This window comes from Petromyzon marinus, chromosome 20, assembly GCF_048934315.1.
Source record: "Petromyzon marinus isolate PM22_M1 ecotype Great Lakes invasive population chromosome 20, UKy_Petmar_22M1.pri1.0, whole genome shotgun sequence".
NCBI classification, from domain to species: domain Eukaryota; kingdom Metazoa; phylum Chordata; class Hyperoartia; order Petromyzontiformes; family Petromyzontidae; genus Petromyzon; species Petromyzon marinus.
In genome coordinates this window covers 5,767,468-5,787,217 of record NC_133686.1, presented here as the reverse complement: position 1 = coordinate 5,787,217, position 19,750 = coordinate 5,767,468, and the positions used below count along the sequence as shown (strand labels likewise).

The window sequence follows — 19,750 nt, the reverse complement described above, 5'->3', positions numbered from 1 at the left end:
AGATTGCGTTGAGATTAAAGAGAGCCACGTTCGTCTTGTGGAAGGTCTGACACGTTAATGAAAGTAGCAGGGGGGGTGGTGGGCTGTTTCTCGCCCCACTCCTCAACACCATCCTCAATCCCATCCGCCATCCCCCCCCCAACCCCTTTCGCCATTAAGGTGATTTAAGCACCGCCGAGATGTGCATTCCCGCTCCCTGCTCGTGACTTTCCAATAATTCTCCTCTCTGGCCCCAACGCTTTTGGCAGCTCATCTTTTATGGGTGATTAACCGAAGCCCGTTTAAGTGGCGAAATTTTCTCCGCAGCGTTAGCGGCAGCAGCAGCGGACCTGCTGCTGCTGTGGTGGTGGTGGTGGAGCGACATCATTTTTTAATCTGTGAAAGACTAGAACTTTTCCAAATCATCAAATACTGGGAATAAATATGTTTGTGATGAGGGGTTAATTTCCTTCAGTAACTAAATATTTTGGGGATTGAGCGCTGGGTTGCGTGCAGGAGAATTGATTAAAGTTCGTCTCGTCAGAATGGAATGTTATTTTACTGGTTGAGAGATTCGTTCATGAGGCTATCCACATATACAAGCACAGAGACAATTTCAACCGAGAAGATGGATTCTGGCTTAGCAATCATTGGAAGGATTTGATAAACCATTTCAGGTCTTAATTGATTGTTCACGCTTACAGTGGCTTTCAGACAGCATACATTAATTTTTCGTCTCCCCCCTCCTCTTTTCAGAACATAGATGGACTAGTCCTAAATAAACTGCCAAATCGCTGCGCGTGGCGCTGTCATTTTTATAAATAAACAAACACACCGTTTAAAAATAAATAAGTAAATGCTAACCGGCACACCTGATGACGACCGTTTGTGTTATGGTCGAAACGTCGTGAGAATTTGTATTGTTTTATATATATTATTATTTTATTATTTCCCTTCAACGTGACTTTACCGAAAGAGCTAAGAATAGGAACGAAGTTGTAAACTGAGTGTACCAGCCTGCAATAGATTAATGTGTCCGTCCGTCCGTCCCCTTTCAATACTTTAACGAAGTGAAATCTCGTGCTGTTGGGTGTAAAATCAGCAATAGACAGCGCAGAGACTTGATATGTCTAATTGCACCCAACATTTGGAAGTCACGTAACAGGAATGCGTAACAATGTCATAAAGTTGCGCAAAATTCCAATGTTCCTACCAGCCAACCCTGCAGGGACCTGTTAATGCTTCAACACTGGCTGTACATTACTCTACAACAGTACATTAACAGCAATCCTTTAAAGCAGTATTGTATTTTACTCGAATTCACTATCTTATGTCGTCTTTCTCTGCTCCGAAGATATATTTCTCTCATCACCATTGGTTTTTTTAGCACAGTGTTATGAGGCAGTGCTTGTTTATGGTATATTTCAGAGGTAGACTGCATACATTTTTTGTATAAGTACATTTTTTTACTAAAATTATATTATGACAGTGCTATGTATGTATGTATGTTAAACATATTTTGCACCGTATGTAGCAAATCGTGCAAATCTGAGGCTATCGGGGTCACGTCGACAATCTATTTGTAAGAAGCAAAGCAGTGCCCCGTGTTAGAGAATGATCCATACAAGGAGATATTTTCTGACATTGATGTTCCTTCAAATAATCATTTATCCACCAACTAGGGGGCGCTGTGCTTTCCCACTGCCATGCTACAGAGAAAGGATTGTCACTTTGTAGTCAAACGGATGCATTATGGTTTTTAATCCTAGGAGCTGGAATTTTACCAAATTAAGTGAAAATCCACAGTTAAATATAAGTGTTTTTGTGCAGTCACAGGTTATTGGGCTGAGATCGTCACCACGCTATACACTTGGAAATACAGTTTAGTACACAGGTGACTAAAAACCCGGTTTCGAACCCAGGATTGTCATCTTAACGGTCTGACCCCTCAGCCACCCGGCCACATCTGGATCACTTATTGAACAAATAACGAACACCTTCCACTGAGCCCCCTGCGGATTAATGTATGAGGTATGGCGCCGGTAGGCTATTCGTTTTAAAAGAGACCCCCCCCCCCCCTTTTCCATTTCATGAAATGTGACTTGCACAGGGCCATTAATTTAGCGATGACAGATGTGCACACACACACACACATGTGGACGTAGGCATCCATATGCATCCTGTCCTGCTGCACACCATTCCCACACAGCAGCATTGCATTAAATAACCCCCCCCCCTTCTATACCAAGCAGATGTCTTTTGTTTATAACCTGCATCTTCAAGGGAAGGATGCTTGTGACAGCCATGAGTGAGGGCTGTCACAAGCGATCGATGGAAAAATGCCCTACCTCAGACACTGTCATTTTTATCAACGTAAAAGTTAAGTTCTATTTTCTACGCTATAGTTATTTGCGTGCTGTCGAAATGTAGTGTTTGCAGCAGGGTTTTAATTGTTACCGGTTGGAGCTGGTTGCAGGAGTGTCATGGTGTCGCTCATTGCTTGCGAGAACTTGAGCATTCATAAAAATGTTCATTGCGCGGTTGTCTCAATTTTTTAAATTGCTCGCAATTAACTCATTGGATGGCAACGGTGAGAATCGTCCTGCCGACGACGACCCGGTGCTGCGAACCGAACGTTGGGTGCCATCGTTCCGTCACCTCCCGTGTGTCCTCCCGGCCGCCTAACGACCGACCCAGGATCGAGTGCTTAAGGTTGACCATAATGTCCAGCCTGTTAATCAGTAACGTAAACAGTGATAATGTAAAGCTGCCGCTTGACCTCCCGGCTGCAAGCAGGCGTCGCACGTTTGTGCGGGACTTGGAACAGGATTTGAACGGTCGATCTCTCTTGAAGCTCATCAGAAGAGCTGCCGTTCCCATGTAATGGACCGGCAAAGCAAACTTTCCGTTGTGCACAAATTTGAACGTGTTTTATGAAACATGGTGAAGTACACGCATATATATTTTTTTGCGTTCTTTCCGTGCAGGCATTTTTTTTTTAAAGGGCATGAGCTGGGTACAGTCGGCTCAGCACGAATACAACTGGAATAAAATGTTTTTTTTTTATTGGGAAACGTTGAATGAGTACAAAGGAATCGTTGACAAATAATGCATGGTGCAGTACATAGATGCCCCACGTTTTATTAATCTTTAAATATAATTATATAATACCTACATCAGCAGTTCTCCTGCTTTGTTTGATTCACCTGATGACGGTTGCTTGTGTTGCGATCGAAACATCGTGATCTATTAATTTTCTATCTATGTGACTTTACCGAAAAAAACAAAGAGTATGGATTCCTGCCGTCACGAAAGCTTCAAATCAAGATTATATAATACCGTTACATGCTCGTGAACTGCATCTGTCTCGCATGTAAAAGTTTGAGCCATTTGCTAATCCACTGCTGGATTAAGCTTTAACCCCATGCCTTTTGGCATAAGCGTTGATGGACCATACTTCACCTCGCTGCTTGGTTCAGGTTCGTGGTTCACATACAACCCTTGCGACTGATGTCAGGATTGACCGGGATTTAAATTGATGTGTGAAGGTTCACAGTTTGCAGTGCTCCAACAAACAGTTTCACCTCTGCTCAACCTCTGTTTCATTTCTGATGACGATTTGCAATTTAAAATTCTGAGCAATTTTAAAACCCATATTTTATTCATTAATTTTTGTACGTTAGGATAATTTATAATTCGATTAGAGTTCCTGAAATTTACATCTTTTTTTTAAGCATGAAAAAGACACGTCATGAAAATTGATGGCAACTACAGTGAGCTAATTAAACTTGGTTGGGCTTTGGAAGCAAATGACTTGTATTAGTCATCGTGACTTTCATCATGTGAGAGTGTGGGCTAAATATTTTGAATGTAATTTGGGTCAATTCTTAACCTCTGTGTACACTGTTACTGCTACTGTGGCCACTGACATTCCACTTGAATGTTAAAGTAGTAATAATATTCTTAAGTGTTGACAGATGTGAACAAGAATTTGATTTGTTTTTCCTCACAAGAGCATCGCTGAGTCTCAAGACTCCTTTGCAGCAGGATCCTGTATGAGGATGTTTGGCAAGTTCCATGAATGAGTATTTAGCATGTGGGAGGAACCTAGGTTCCACGAACTATCCGCATAGAAGACCATAACAGACTTGTGAATCCATTACTCCACCGCCATCTCTAAGCCACCTCACATCGCAAGCTACATTACTTGGGAATTCCCAGTCAGTGTCCCATTCAGGTACTAATAATGATCTTTATTTCATATTGTACCTTTCATATCTAAATATCTCAAAAGTGCTGTACATACAAAAACAACTGTACTCACTGCACAAGTATTGATAAACCAAAGTTAATTAGAAGCCAATAATAACAATAAAAGCTCCGCTTGCAATATGCAGACACGATATGATAAATTCCAGTAATAATTACACTTGCAGGAGGGGTAAAATCCAATCGTACTACAGGAAAAGCCAATGGATAAAACTAGGTTTTTACACTATATCTAAAAGAACAATTCTGGCTTAAATGTGCTTAGCTTCTGCAACCTGATGAGTTCAGGCCAATTGAAGGTGATTTGAATGTCGGCAATATTGCCACGTTAAATTGAATGCTCGTCTAGAATGCATTTGACCGTGAGGCAATGTTAAAGTTCACCTTGCGCGATCGCGGATGTGAACTTTGAAGGATGAGGACCGCCCACATCATGTGGTGAATTTTTGTTTTACCTTTGACCTTTTCTGCCCTTTTTTGTGACCTTGCCCTTTTTATGTTGACCTTGCCTTTTCCTTTCATTTCTCTCGCTTCAGTCGCTACAGTCGCAATACAAGGCGCAGGACCTGAGGACGGTGCTGAACCATCTGTTTGAGATCATCCCTGGCCAGAACCCGTACCAGGACCACGGATGGGCGCGCTGCCGCCGCTGCGCTGTCGTGGGCAACTCGGGGAACCTGCTCGGGGCCGGCGGCGGCAAGGAGATCGACCAGCACGACTTTGTCATGAGGTACGCGGCACGCTGCGTCCGATCTAGGGGGCTCGCTGTCAGCAAGGTTGACGGTTCAATCTTGGACGGGGCTTGACTCGACCCAACATCCCCTGCGGGGTCAAATAGAGCGAGTACCACGTTGCGGGGAAGTCAGCGGTAGTTGTTCCTTCAATGGCTCGACTCACCCGCGCCAAAGGAATGTGGAAACCCACCCACTGGCTCAGCATTGTAAACAGGGAATGAGTACCGCCTCCAAGCTCGAGCGGTGGTGGCTACACTACACTTGCCTGGCTGCCTGTAACCCAGTACAGCCAGTGGATGAATTTTCATCTGTTTCCATCTGTATGGGGAGGGAGTTTTGCCCCCATTGCGTGCGTAGGTTATATCTCCGGGTGCTCTGGTTTCCTTCCGCATGCATAAACAATAATTATTGAGCGGCTGAAAAATCTTAAAATGAAAACCCAATACAGGAACCTCCTTAAAAAGAGTCTTGTGAGCCAGTGTGGCAATACTGTACAGATAAGTTATGAATTGCTCTCATTACTATTATAATTTCAGCAGGCAAAAAATCGCTGGCTTTTTTATACCGTGGGTGCAGGCCACTTCAGAAAGATATACAGTACTGCAGCCATTAAAATACATCTTTATTCGTGCTCGGAAGACTGATTTGGCGAGTTCCTTTTTAATACTCTCCAACCAAGGTTGGGCACTTACTCTTGAGATGGTTTCTTGTGTGTGAATTGTCAGTATTGTGCAAAGTCTGTTTACATCATTCCACTGGGCCACTTTACCATTGAAGGTGGTGACCGCATTGGCTCCTTCACGCTCACACGAGTGTCAAGGTGACCTGGGCGCTACAACGACATGCCAGGACATTGTGGGAGATTCCACTGAGATGTAGTTGGACATGTCTTTCCTTGCCAAGGGCCCTGTTGTAAGGCTTTTACCGAGCCCTAACTGTCTCAAGTAATTGAATGCTTCACAACCCATCTAGAATCTCGTTTGAACAGAAGAGGTTTTTTTTTCCGTTCGATTTGATTTCCACACATTTTGTATTCATTTAAAATTGTCCTTCATTTGAAAAGTGCGTGAACATCACTTGCATTTAACAAGGCCCGTTTTATGGACATTTTCGCAAGTGCACAAAGAGCTGTAATCTTTTTTTGGTACAACCTTCTTTGAAAAGAAATACACAAAACCACAACACCGTGAAACATAATCACATGCCGTGTTGTGCCCAGCTGCGTTATGTGTTTTTCATAGCACACGCTCCAGCTACTGAGCAAAACGATTGGGCCCCGTTCCCTGAGGGAAACTGCAATTTAATGTGCTAGTTAATCTCACCGACCCTTAGCGGCTGATATTTGAACGCTATTACCGGTAGCCAACGTGTGTTCTGATAATCTGTTGATCTAGTTTTGCATTATATCCCTTGCCAACATCATTGAGAATGGCACGCAAACTTAAAAAGAAAAACTTTTTTTGTTTCTTGACTAAATTATAGCTTTTTTTTTTATTCTTCCTTTGAAGCCTTGACAGACTGTTCGGATGAGTGTTGTTCGCGAGCACCAGTTAAGGGCAGTATGGTGGACGAGTTGTTGTCGCTAGCACCATACCGAGCCGTAACTGTTTCCCCAGCGCTGATGCTTTCACACCAACACGAGTCAACGTAGAGGGAGGCCGAGGACAAGTTCAGATGTTTGTCATTGATCTTGGCGGTAACCGGTAATCGGACTTCAGTCACTCGGTTCACGGGGCAGTGCGCTAACTACAGTGTCACCGCTCCCACCTGCGTGCATCCACACACACACACTGTTGTGTGTTTATGAAAATGGAGGATAACATGAAGGGAATCCTTATGAATTGAAAATTGACATGCATACTGGGGACTATGTACAGTATAATTACAATGCTCATTGTTCATAGGCTTGCTTAAAGTGAAGAGCCCTTTGAACGTCATCCCTGGAGTAAAACAGTTCATCTGTTCACAACTAAAAAAACACGTTTTTCCATGATTGATGAATTGTGCTTATTTGCTTTTTATTAATATATATTTTTTGTCATTGTATACATGTTTGAGTGTGACTGCCAAAGCGTTCCTCTGAATAGTCATGCTCGAAGATTAGTTTGCGTTTCGTAAAGGCATTGCCTTTGTTATTTTTGGTTTACGAACTCAAATTTTTAGAATAATCATAAAAATAGTTAATCGTGCAATAAGTCCAGGCCTACATTTTACGTAAGTTCATTGGATAATGGAAAGTATTTTTTTTATCGTTAATTGTTCCACATACATTTAACCTCATGGCAAAATAGTCTTCATAGGCTGTGAATGAGCAAAATTAAACGTTAATACATTCGATTTTATGAATTCCATTTGCCGTTATGGTGACGCATTAGCCTTTTGCAAGTGACCGTGACATCTGTGGGGACCACTGCAGTGCGAGGGGTTATTAAACACCGTGCAGTCGTGCACAGAGGGTCACAAAGGGACTGCATTAAGTAAATCAAATAACGCAAAACCCGTCACACGTTTCCATTTTTACTACTTAGCTCGGCTGCATTTTTCACACAAAGTGCCTGTCGCTATCTCTAATTTGCCCCCAACACATTACCACACACTGTGTGTTACTTAAGCTGCACCCGAGAAAGGCATTTCGGTGCGATGCAAATGAGGACTCATTACACTGAAGCAAACCTGAGCAGATTCAGTAAAACAAACGCTGCAAGCAAGAAAGAATACGAGTGCTAAAATGACAAAGTGATATAAACAATGCTCATTTTGTCAGTTTCCGCCGCAGCGAAATCCTGAGAACAACGTCACGCTTTATTATACATCGTGACGGTAATGGCTCCTTAATATGCCTCAACCGACTGCCTGTAACAATGGAAGCATTTATAAACAATACATGTAAAAGCCCAGAATCACGCTTGTGGTGCGGGATGTTGCCTTCATTGGCTTCTCTCTCCGTTGCATCATTTTTTTTCCCCGTGGAAATGGCCTTTAAGCGAAGTTTAATCGTTTGACGTCGCACCGCGATTCGAGGTGGATCATCGGCCGGGTCCGCACGATTGGGCCCAGCGGCAAGCGCGCCCTGGCTCCCAGGCGTTCCCAGCCGCGTAAGTGGCGCTGGCTGGCGCAGCTGCAGACGCTCGTTTGAAATGCCAGTTTTCTCACTCGATTTACGATGGAGATTCCGAGTTGTCGTGTGCGCGGGGGCACTGCGATGCAGGCGCGGCCGGCGCAGCGCGCGGACCGCGCCTGCCCTTGCCTTCGCAGGGCTCGCGTTCTTTGTTTCGTGCGGCGTTTGAAGAGCGACTGGCAAAACGTCATCACTGTTGAGTTTGGGAAGACATTCGACATCCCTGTGATGTTTTCCTGCGTGCTTCGCAGCAGCGATGATCCGATCGACATGTCGGACGTGGTCCCCGTGGGGGACGTTTCCTTCGTCGCCGTCGTTTTTTCTGGCCGGGAGGACGATCGTAGCGATTGCTCGGTCACCGATTTGATGGCGTCCGTTGTGTTTCCACGCACGGCCGGGAAGACCGCGAGGAGATCGTCGTCGTCTTCCCCCATTGCTCACGTTAAAAGGACGTCACGCCGGGGTGCTGTGTTGCTTTTTTTGAAAATAAATGTCCATTTTTTTTGTCTCTCTCCATAAACAAATTCTAGTTTTGTTACGCAACTCATGTATGTATATATGTTGAACTTCTTTCGCACTGTACGTAGCCAACCGTGCAAGATGCACGGCCTTCTAGGAGGAGTGCACCGTGTCTGCCACATTGGTTTACCACAAGCAAACTGTGACCCGGTTTTGAAATGCAGTGTTTCATCAGCAGAATCTCGTTTGTATGAATCAATATTGGTGAACTGCCTGGTGTTTATAGGGAAGAACTATCTCCGGGAAAAAAATGCGTCCCAAGTTCGACACGAAATTACGTGTATGATTATTTATGCCCATTGAGGTGGAAGCAATTGCTCATATGTAATTTTCCACTGTAGTTATCTGCACAACAATGCATTTCTGGCCAACAATTGTGTAGAAGTGACTTTGGTACTGGGTAGGCAATGCCAAACTGATTCTTGAAAATAAAAATCTGCTCCTGCAAGTCTGCCTTTGCTCCGCAGCGTGATATTTTTTTATATACCTAGCGGCAGGACCAAACAAAGGTTACTCCACGATAGTTCCTCTACGTGAATAAGTAAGCCAACTGTCGTTCATGATCAGGTAATCGTCTCCACGCCTGCCACAGTGCGCTCGTGAACAGCAAGTGATATTTGTATCCGGCTGCAACAAAGGAAGCTATTGGTAAAATATTTTTCATATCGGTTTTTTTTAAAGATGTCCTTTACAGCACATGAGACGGTATTGTCACGAGAACAGGTGGTCGAAATGTAACGGCACTCTGGAGACCGGAGTCTTTACAGTGGCAGCATGCATTGTGCCGTCAATGCCCAATTGTTTTTAAGGCTTATTGCGTATGTTGAGCCTGAGAGCGGCCTTGGGGGACGTTGGCGCATTTACGCATAAACGGCGCGTGTTATAGTGTGCAAGTCTGCCTATTCTGTGATTGCAGTTCGATTCTACAGTACTTGGAATTGCATTTCGCCCACCCCCCCCCCCCCCTCCATTACAAGGGATAGTGTGGTGGTCAAACACAGGTGGTTATTAATGTTATTTTGTACTTGAGCGGCACGAATTTGAGATATGGCACTGACGTTGTTTGAGATATAGCACGTGTGTATATTGTAGCACTGTTTTTTTATGTCAGTGATTTGTCAATGCAATGTTTAAACATAATTTCCTGAAGCTGAATATTCTCCTGACTCTTTAGTTTCTACCTGATCTCAAAAGTGCTAAAACAAAAACTGGCCGAATATACCAGGCAACACCTTATTGATAAAGTTTTGAGACTAAATTACTGATGTCCCATTTTCCAATTAGGATTCCAGTTAAACCCCACAAGTCTCACTCAACCTAAAAAAACAAGAGGACTCATCATGAAAACCACGTGATCACAGCAACTAATATAATTATTAATGTTCGAAGTGTTGGCCCATAAAATGAAAATAGACAACACTGTTAAAAACCAAACCCGTTTCATTCCATCTGACTAGTCCTTGACATACATTCCTTTTGCTGTGATAGAGGGAATGCTGAAGTGGAGCAGTTTGAAAAGATAAGCATAAAGAGAAGAGTTGTGATCTGCAGTGTGTGGATGACATGAAACAGTCAGTCTGGTAGACTGAGTCCTCAACATAGATGTTGGAGGAACCAACGAGTGAGGTTCATGGGAACAGTACCATGGCAGTCACGATGTAGTCATTCCACGATCTTGAACAACGATTTACAACAGAGCATTTTTCGCAATTAGAGCATGTGGTCCATTTTGAAATTCTATTAATATCTAATTGGACGGCTGTGGGATCGAACCATCGACACGGCATGGATAGAATCATCGACGCAGCGTAAATCGGCTGAGCGGCGAGCGCGCTTGACCATAACTTTGTTGAACCTTGCGTGTGTGTCTGCGTGCTGTGCCAGGATTAACCAAGCGCCAACCCTGGGCTTTGAAACTGATGTCGGGGCACGCACGACGCATCACTTCATGTACCCGGAGAGCGCCAAGAACCTGCCGGCCAATGTCAGCTTCGTGCTTGTGCCCTTCAAGGTGCTGGACCTCATGTGGATCGCCAGCGCCCTGTCCACCGGTGAAATACGATTGTGAGTGTCACATGCACGCACCCTTTCTCGTGTCCGCCGCTCAGCGGATTCGTCCATGTGGGTCGCCGTTAAGCCTGCAAGGAGCCGGGCTCAGAAGCGATTTTGAGATTGCCTTTGACGTTGCGCGTGATAACAGGAGTGACGGTGATTAAAACAATAAATAGGCGCAGACTTGTAATTCTATTTGTGAACCCCACTGAGCTGTGCTCTCTTGGCTTGGTATTAGTGCTGGTCCATTTGCATGGCCCTAATTCGTGCTCAGAAGCCACACACCTTGGCTTTGCTTGAGATGTTTGTGCAAGGTTCAACTGAGTGTCATCGTTGTTGTTCGAGGGCCTGTGCTGTGCATCAAGTTGACCGCACAAGCCGTCCAAGTCGAATGGGGTGCGATTGACAAATTACTTTGTACACTCCTGTCCTTCGCCCATTGAGGTGGAAGCAAGCCTTTCAGGGCTGATGCAGGGAAATGGCAAAGGGAAAACGTTAGCTGTTTGTCAGCACATTTTGAGTTGCATTTTAAATCTTAGCAGCTGTGCCCTGGCACAGAAGAAGTGAAATTGCCAGTAATCAGATTCACAGGAGTAGCACCTTGCTCTTAGATTGCATCCCTGATATCACCCTTGTATTACGTGGTGTCCATGCTCACCATTGTACCAATGTACATATCTGCCATGTGTTTCGAGCAGGGTTTCCCAAACTCCAAAGCCCTCGCGATCCACCACAGTGCCACATCTTTCCGCGTTCACCAATTTACTCCCCATTCAAATACAAATGAAACTCGATCCACGCTGCATGCGCCCGATGATCGTCAGGCAGTCCCACATGGCGTGCTAAGCAATTCACGCTGCACTGCGTCACGTGGAACCTGTGTACACGCAGGCATGTCGAGTTCTCGATGTTAATTTGAATCTGCTGTATTAACACAGAAAGCCACCGTGCAGTGGGTTGCGAGGACTGAGATTTGAGAGAGAAATTATTTTCATTTATTGGCAGTGAATAATTCGTCTTTCCCGCAAGTTGATGCATTACCACAGATCAGGGTCTCAATTCAGGTAATTTAAAAAAATATATTTTTTCCCTTTCTGGTGAATACTTAGCAACTAGAGCCTGCAATGTTTACATGAACATGTTTTTTCATGCAACACACGGCACCAAAATCCATATATTCTTATAAGTACAATTCGATGCCTGTATCGTGAACACAATAATATTTCCATTGATGAATCAATGCAACGGTACACACTTTCGTATTTACTCATCATAATCATCAGCCATGGTCAATCCACTGCTGGATGAAAGCCTCCCCCAAGCAAGCGGCCAGAGTTTACAGTCTTGCGATGTAGCATATACTCAGCAATCTTAAAATGATTAAACTCTTACGGTAGTGGTCTAGTTTTCACAACACGGCATATGTTTTGACGCGCAGCTAATAGCGCGAGCGAGTCTTGCGAAATACATGCAGCCGATAATTAAACGAGATCGTCTCCTCTCATGCCGCCCTGTAGCGTAGCCCAGCTCGGCATGTGGAGCCGTGAGCCTGATTCGAGCTGCGAATGGCTCAATATATATTTTACAGCGGGGGGGGGGGGGCATTTACTGCCAATGTAGAAATCGTATATGTCCTCTGCTGCCTTGCATGGTGCCGACCGTCTGTGGCCGGGCATCAAAACGACGTTAATCAGCGGCCTTGGTTGGAGAAGCAGATTGATCCCTCTGCTCATCTCACAGTGAACTGGGAAAACAGTTGTGGCCGTTATTGGAAAATAAATGTTGGCTAGAGATCCCCTAATCCTTCCTTCACCTCGACAGTTCTCCGGCTTAAAGGATTTAATTAAATGACAGGTAGCGTAGGTGAAAACGCGGGGCACATATTTTTTTAAATTCTTAACCCTTAATCCTGGTCTTTGATGGATTGTAATTCAGTAAAAAAAAATAGTGCGGTCTTCAGTTGCTGTTATTTCCCCCCCTCTGCCACTTTCTCTGCATGCGCATTGCTCACTTTTCAGTGGAGATGAAAAGAAGGCATTATTGGATGATAGGAGGGTTTGCTGCTCATGCACTTGGCCTCCGTCCCGTAGACGAATGGGTAAATGTGCAATGCCAACGGGCCTGTTGTTCATTTGTCCCAAGATTTTCCTAAACTGCGACTGGACATCTGCATGGGGATTATCTAACCAGCATGCTGGGCAAAACATTTAAATTGTTTGTCATCAAACACAATTTACCATGGTGGGTTTTTCTTTTGAGAGGTGGATTTAGCCATTATTATTTTGATTTCTTAACGCCCCTCAGATTATTTTTAGTAAGCGAATTAATATATATTTTAATAACAAATGCAGAATGTTTGTGCAGACCTATGGGTATAGCAGGAGGCTCGGTTGCTAACCACATTGGAATTCTTGCACTGCCATAAAAAAACAACTCTGAAATACCGCTTTATATATATTTTTTACATAACTGAAAGCACGCCTTTAAAGCCTTTTCATATTGCATTGAGGCTGCGGAAGATAGCGGATATTGAACTTGTTGGTCCCTAAAGAAGACCTTCAGTCCCAGCACATTGAGGTAGACACGTGCAAAGCTGCTGAGTCACAGATGTGAAGGCACATCTGTGTTGGTCTGTCGGAACACAGCGCGCGTGTCAGCATTACAGTCGTGATGTGGCAACGTGAGAAAGCGCTCACCGGGGAAGTAACGATTGCCTCATCTAACATTTTGTCAGGGCCTTTAATCTGAAGCCTGGGTGAATGTCTGTTGTGTTATAAATGGTTGTAGGATGCGGCATTTGGCCTTGTGTTAAAGGCCTTGACTCCAGCCTTCATCATCTCCTGTGCAGGGCCAGTTTAGTGTGATGGGGCCCAGGGCTGTTATAGTTTTGGGAGCTGCTCTTTATATTAATTTCCTTCCTACCACTATTTTATCACCACCCATGCACAATGCTCAAACACTCCATTGTTATTTACCTTTAACATTTAATTTCTATGCAATCCAGGTTAAATCAAATACAGCTATATTGATTTCTGCCCAGGACTATAGCAATACACTTGGTGATGCCGTGACATTAATGACCAAATTACGTTTTAGGATTTATCATAGTGCTGCAGTATTGCAGTTTCAACCTTTGTAAAGAAGTACGTGTATATATATTTTCGAGCTCCCTCAAAATCCAAGGCCCTGGACTGTGGCCCCTGAAGCCAGGGCTCCTTTAATCTGGCCCGGCTGCTCTAATGGTTCTCGGCCTCGCAACTGGAGCCTTTCCCAAAAAACAGAAAAAGTCAAGAAACCCCCACATATCCATTTAGTCTCGTAGTCGCGCTCACGTTTAATGTCCATGCGGAGTCGTGCATGCGTGAATGTTCACGCGACACGTATTTCTTTACGCGACTCCGTATAGCGTCCGCAAGTAGAACCGCCGCGTCATCCCGCGAGTTACATTTTTCACTCTTTTCCGCTGCTTCTGCTCTGCTCTATTGAAGAAAACGTTGGCATGCCTGTGTACCAGGTTAACGATAGAAAGGAGAAAAACAATCGTGGCGGGGGGGGGATGAAAGAAACCGCATATATTGTGCTCTTCATGGGAATTTCTAAATGTTGGCCAGGCGCAGTGGCGCTGATCTGCATCTCTGTCCGAGTTTCAGACCGTCAGAGGCACAGTGTCTGTCAGTGGACAGTCATGGAGGAAGCAGCTGCCACCAAACACAGAACAGCTGCACAAATAGAGCACGGGCTCGCCAAAGATAGTAAATGCACAAAGACACGATTCTAGTGAACAAAAATAAGCATGTTGCCAGCGTTTGTGCTCAAAATCAGCGCCGCGGTTCTGAATCACGATGTATCCTGTATGGGTGCGTGGCGAGCGTTATTAGGCATCAGATATACGTGCGGGAGCTTTATTTATATGTGGTCAATAAAGGTGATATGGGATAACATTCTCATTTGAACAGTCGTTCATATAATTAACTTTTATTGGTCGTTTAAAATACATTGGTGCCACTACAGAATTTACCACCCCAGGTGGTTTCCAGTTTACTCTCTGATAAAATGACTCAGAAAGCATATTTGCTCTTGGGCAATCATACAGATGCTCGGTTAGAATTGAGATTTTAGTTGTTAGGCAACGATATCTGAGCTCGGTTGTGATGATTGTTTTTGCATTTTGAATTTCATTGTTTGTTTCTCAGTCCACTTGTCCTGGTGAGGGTGGTGGTGGCAGTATGTTAAGTAGGGCGGTCCAGACCTCCCTTTCCCTGGTGACAGACTCCAGCACTACATTGCTATATACTACACAATACACTCCTATGCACTACTATGCTATACTACTACACTATACACTACAATAAGCTACACTACTATACACTACACTATACACTACTATACACATATTCTAGCTCTTCCTGGGGAATTCCCATGCGCTCCTAGGCCAGCTGAGCGACATAGTCCCACCAGCGTGTCCTAGGCCGGCTCCGGTGTCTTCGCCGGTACCTGGAATGCAACATCTTTTAAGATTATTTTTTACAAGTTTATTTATTCAGATGTTGCCTTGCTGTGATAACAAAAAAAAATCCATGCTTCCATTACACGCCATAACTCTGTGAACAGAGAAAGTGAAGGATGTTTTTTTTGTGTTAAAGACTGTCAGCCCCAAATCCTCTCCACCACAGGTTGACTCAACTTCCCGAGTGTATCGGCGAAGTTCAAGTGAAAAAAATGCACTAAAAATTGTCAGGCATTTATATTTTTAGACTGCAGTATACAGTGCTGGACAGTACCATGTGTATGCACGCTGCTGCGGTGGGTGCTTGGTGGTACTGCCAACGCTGCCACATCTGTCAGGTGGCACAATTGCCCAGTTTCACATGCTGAAAGAGGACATGGAATAGAATAAATTGAGTATTGAGATAAAATAAGGGCCCTGTTTTTTATATCCTCTGACCACTGCTTGCCAGTGCGTTTCTATCTTTGACCACAACAAATATTGCTGGAGACGATTAAGATGTATTTATTAAATGGAGTGTTATATCTAATCATGGATACGTTAATACATCATGTTGTGGTCACGTTTAATCATCATTATTGCATTGGCTAATACATCGGTATAATTTTGTGTATTAGCAATTAAATTTTTTATTTAAAGCTTTCGTGACTGCAGTACTTCATATTCTTAGCTCTTTCGGTAAAGTCACGTTGAAGGGAAACAATAAAATAATAAAATATATATAACAATAAAATATTATTATTGTATTGTTTCCCTTCAACGTAACTTTACCGAAAGAGCTAAGAATATTAGCAATTTAGTTTATCAGTCAAGCCATACTATTTGTTATTGTTGAAGAGGCTTGTGTTGTATGTAGCAGAGGAGTAAACTGTGTGTAACGGTGCATTGAATTTAGTATGTGTATGAATCAATGTTTTTAAAACCCATTTACTGTACGTTGCAACTATGGTGTAAGTTGCTGCTGTTACACAATGGTTGCACAATGGACTTGCAATCCAAAGGTCAAGGGTTTGATCTGGCGGGCCGCTGCAATTGAAACATCGGGCACATTTCTTATCACCCACCCCCTCCATCCACCCAGCAGTGTAAACATGTGCACGGCAGTTAATTGATTGGCAGCACATGTGGTGGGGTAAAGTGTGGTTGCTCCCACCTCTTTCAAGATGTCTGATGAAAATGGAAGAGTAGGCCAAATAGCCTCCCGAAAGGGATTCTCTAGAGCACCTTAAACTAAACTATATTTTATTTTATTACAAGGCCCATTGAGCTATATAGTTCTTTTTCAGAAGCGACCTTGCCACACATGATGACTCAGCAAAGTGGTTTATCTCGTGGAAATTTATAGGTGCAGCCAAATACTCTAAACGGGTATCTATATATAGAATAGGGAAATTTGTGAATATGTGTGTCTGTTAGAAATGTTTAGCATACTTCCCGACATGCAAAAAAACTTGAAATTGGGCATGTGGGTAGCTTCCAGACTGTACACAATGCAAAAAGTATAAAAATAGACTTTTGTATATTTTTTTGGGGGGGAGGGGGTGGGGCGCAATAATGGATATATTTTGCACGGCAAGTGAGCAGTGACGTCACATCTGTGATGTCAACCGCATGCGGAAGCGTTACGCAGTGTGCTTGCTGACGTCACGCATCCATCTAGTTGATTATAAATGTGGGCAAAAAAAAACGGAGGACCTGGATAAAATCCACGCAGTCACGGGGAGAACATGCAAACTCCAAATATACAGGTGTCAGGGTTGGGATCGAACCCACGACTTCTTGTATACCAGGCGAGGTAGTTCACATCTTGCCACCGCGGCACCCTCTCGTGAAGGCCCTTTCACCAGCAGTGGCTTGACCAATACATTACTATGCCGCACCTTTACCTTTCTACTGCATGATGTTTATGAAATCTATGAACCACCGAGGTAGGGGAGGTGATTCTCTGCACCGCTTGTGTGCAGAGATGGGGTACGTGTGCACCGTGTGTAGCGTCGGTAACATGCCACTTGGAATTGGATTGGGTGTAGCGTGTCCGTGCATGTCTGCATACAGAATTCCCCTCGGTGCACCGTCAGTGCGTCATGAAAAATGCAGCACTCAAAATAGCGCTGGGGATGGTCAATAAACCTGGACAAGTTTTGACTAATAACTTTTGAGGCGCAGTATTTCAAGGCAGACGGATGACACTTGCAAGTGGCAGGTGAATCGATGCACTCTTATTTATAGGGCTTATTTATTTATTTACCGCTGCATCAGCGCAGCCACGGATGCACGTTGTTTTGAAGTCTTAGCTGCCGATGCTGCATTTTTGTTATTCTCATCATATGGGCCGCTTCAAAACCTTGGCCCATGTAAACGTATTAAAGTGAGAGTCTGCCACGGGTGGTTGATGATCCTAACACGAAGGCACGAATTCCGCCGCACTGAATTAGATTTTAAAATGAGCAACGTTCCTCCACAGGGTGATGGGACCCGGGAGTAAATCTTTATAAAGTAGGTGCCATTATTACTTGGGTCTAACCTTGAAAAAATGGCTGAGATGCTCCTCCAATTTCTGCAGCCAATCAAGCGAGCTGGTAACTGCTCGCTCAGAGCGGCGGGCCAAGTGCTCAGCCATGCGGTGCCGCTGATGGCTCTTCCGCTTGGTGACTGTCTTTATGCGGTCATCTGCATGGAAATCGCATTATGCATGCTCACAATGGGATGTGCGCCTGAACTTAATCTACACTGATTGGGGATACATTTTAAGTGAAAAGTGGCAGCGATGTCCCAACAAAGGGTGCTGATGCCTATTTAGTCACCATGAGGCTGCGAGCCTCTCCTGTAAAACCTCTGGACATCTGTAAAAAAGGGGCTTCATAGCTCATCAGATTCCTCTGGTATCAATCAAGTTTCTGATTCTGACCGAGAAGGAGCCGTAACTTGAAATGTGTGTTGCTGTTTGTTTTGGCAGTACGTACGCTCCGGTGAAACGGTTTCTCAGCGTAGACAAGGACAAGGTAAGACACACCGACACTTTAATTAAAATCACACTCCGTTTAAATGTATATGCTTTCTTTAGAAGCTTAACATTTCACAATAACACTGCCGTGTATTAATGACCGACCACGTGATTGAAGGGACTGCCAAAGATTAATTCTCAACCAAATTGCTGGACCGGTGGAGGATAAAGTACTGTACGTAATGAATGTTGTTGAAGCCCCAAATGAAATGTAACTATACCCTTATTAATTTTCTGTCTTGTCTGTTATGCCTAGTACAGTTGGAGAATATTAAAAATAATGATTGTTTATTAAAAGAGGAAAAAATTGTCGGAGATTTTAATGGTATGTAAATTATCCACGTAATATAATTTATTTTTTACAATATTTTTGTTATCATCATTGTAACCATATTAATATAGATTTTGTTATTCTTAAAATAAATTTTGTAGAGCTAAGAAAGTAAACATAAAACAATGATGGTGTTGCTTGTGTGCATTCTTTGGCTAATTGGTGGAGATTTTTTGGCTCGCTAAACGTTTAACAACCACCTTATTATCTCACAGTGGTGTGCAGATGAATATGTAAAATAACTAAATAAATAACATTTCCGATGTTTGAGTCAGATTTTCTGTAATCGACACGTCCACCATTCATCAGTTGGATTGCCCGCTTAAAAAAACGCAACAATATTTGGGAAAACAAGTTTTACCCCTGTAATCCCACCTGTGACGCTGGACGGGAGGTGGTGGGCGGGGCGTGATGATGTCATCGGCACTCTCGGCCTCGTCATGCCCAGCGTGGCTTTTAGGGGATGGCCGTCATTTTGAAAAGGGCCCGAGATAATCAAGGACAAATAAGTAGCCAATGTTGAGTGGATTTAGTGCCTAAACATCCAACACCTCAAATTTTTTTGCCGAATGTTGTTTCCCTTCCATAATAAATTAGTTTTTTTTGGGTTAGATGGCGTAAATATAAATGTGTCATTAAACCCGCCACCACCTGACACCACCCGACACAGCCAATTGGTAAAGCTTGTAACGTCAACAAATCGTGGCAATTCGTTACTCGTACAGCAGACCGGCATATAAATTACATTTATTTTACACCCCCCCCCCCCCCCCACTTTGGCCTTCGCACCTGATTGGCTCCCAGGTGAAGACATCACTTTTATCCCTCTATTTAAGACCAAAGCAGGATGATTTTTCCACAACTGTGGCTGTCGTCTGATGATGCTGGTTGTAATTACTGGTGAAACGTCGTACTCAAATTGTGGGTTTACTCTCCAACACCACCGGTGTGCTGTACTAGTAACGAATTGGCACGTTCTGCTTACGTGACAAACCTTACTAATTGGCTGTGTCGGGTGGTGGCGGGTTTAACGACACATTTATATTTACGCGATCTAACCCAAAAACCTCTATTAGTGATAACATTGGTCGCGGAAGCCCTACTTATTGTTAAATTGTTTCCCTTTATCGCATTTACTGATCACAGGCCTCGAGGATTATAATGCAATGTGGCCAGGATTGGAGAACATTAATGATAATAATGCCAATAAGAACTTCTGTGGCACATTGAGCAAGGT

General features: G+C 43.8%; 1 protein-coding gene across 1 annotated transcript in view; it reads left to right on the top strand.

Annotated features, from left to right (window-relative positions):
* ST3GAL2 (ST3 beta-galactoside alpha-2,3-sialyltransferase 2) overlaps positions 1-19,750 on the top strand; it is a 99,603-nt gene that overhangs the window by 61,638 nt on the left and 18,215 nt on the right. Inside the window, exons 4-6 of the mRNA XM_032957686.2 lie at positions 4,785-4,978; positions 10,504-10,683; positions 18,135-18,180. Coding sequence (XP_032813577.2) covers positions 4,785-4,978; positions 10,504-10,683; positions 18,135-18,180 — 420 coding nt within the window. The remainder of the gene's footprint in view (positions 1-4,784; positions 4,979-10,503; positions 10,684-18,134; positions 18,181-19,750) is intronic.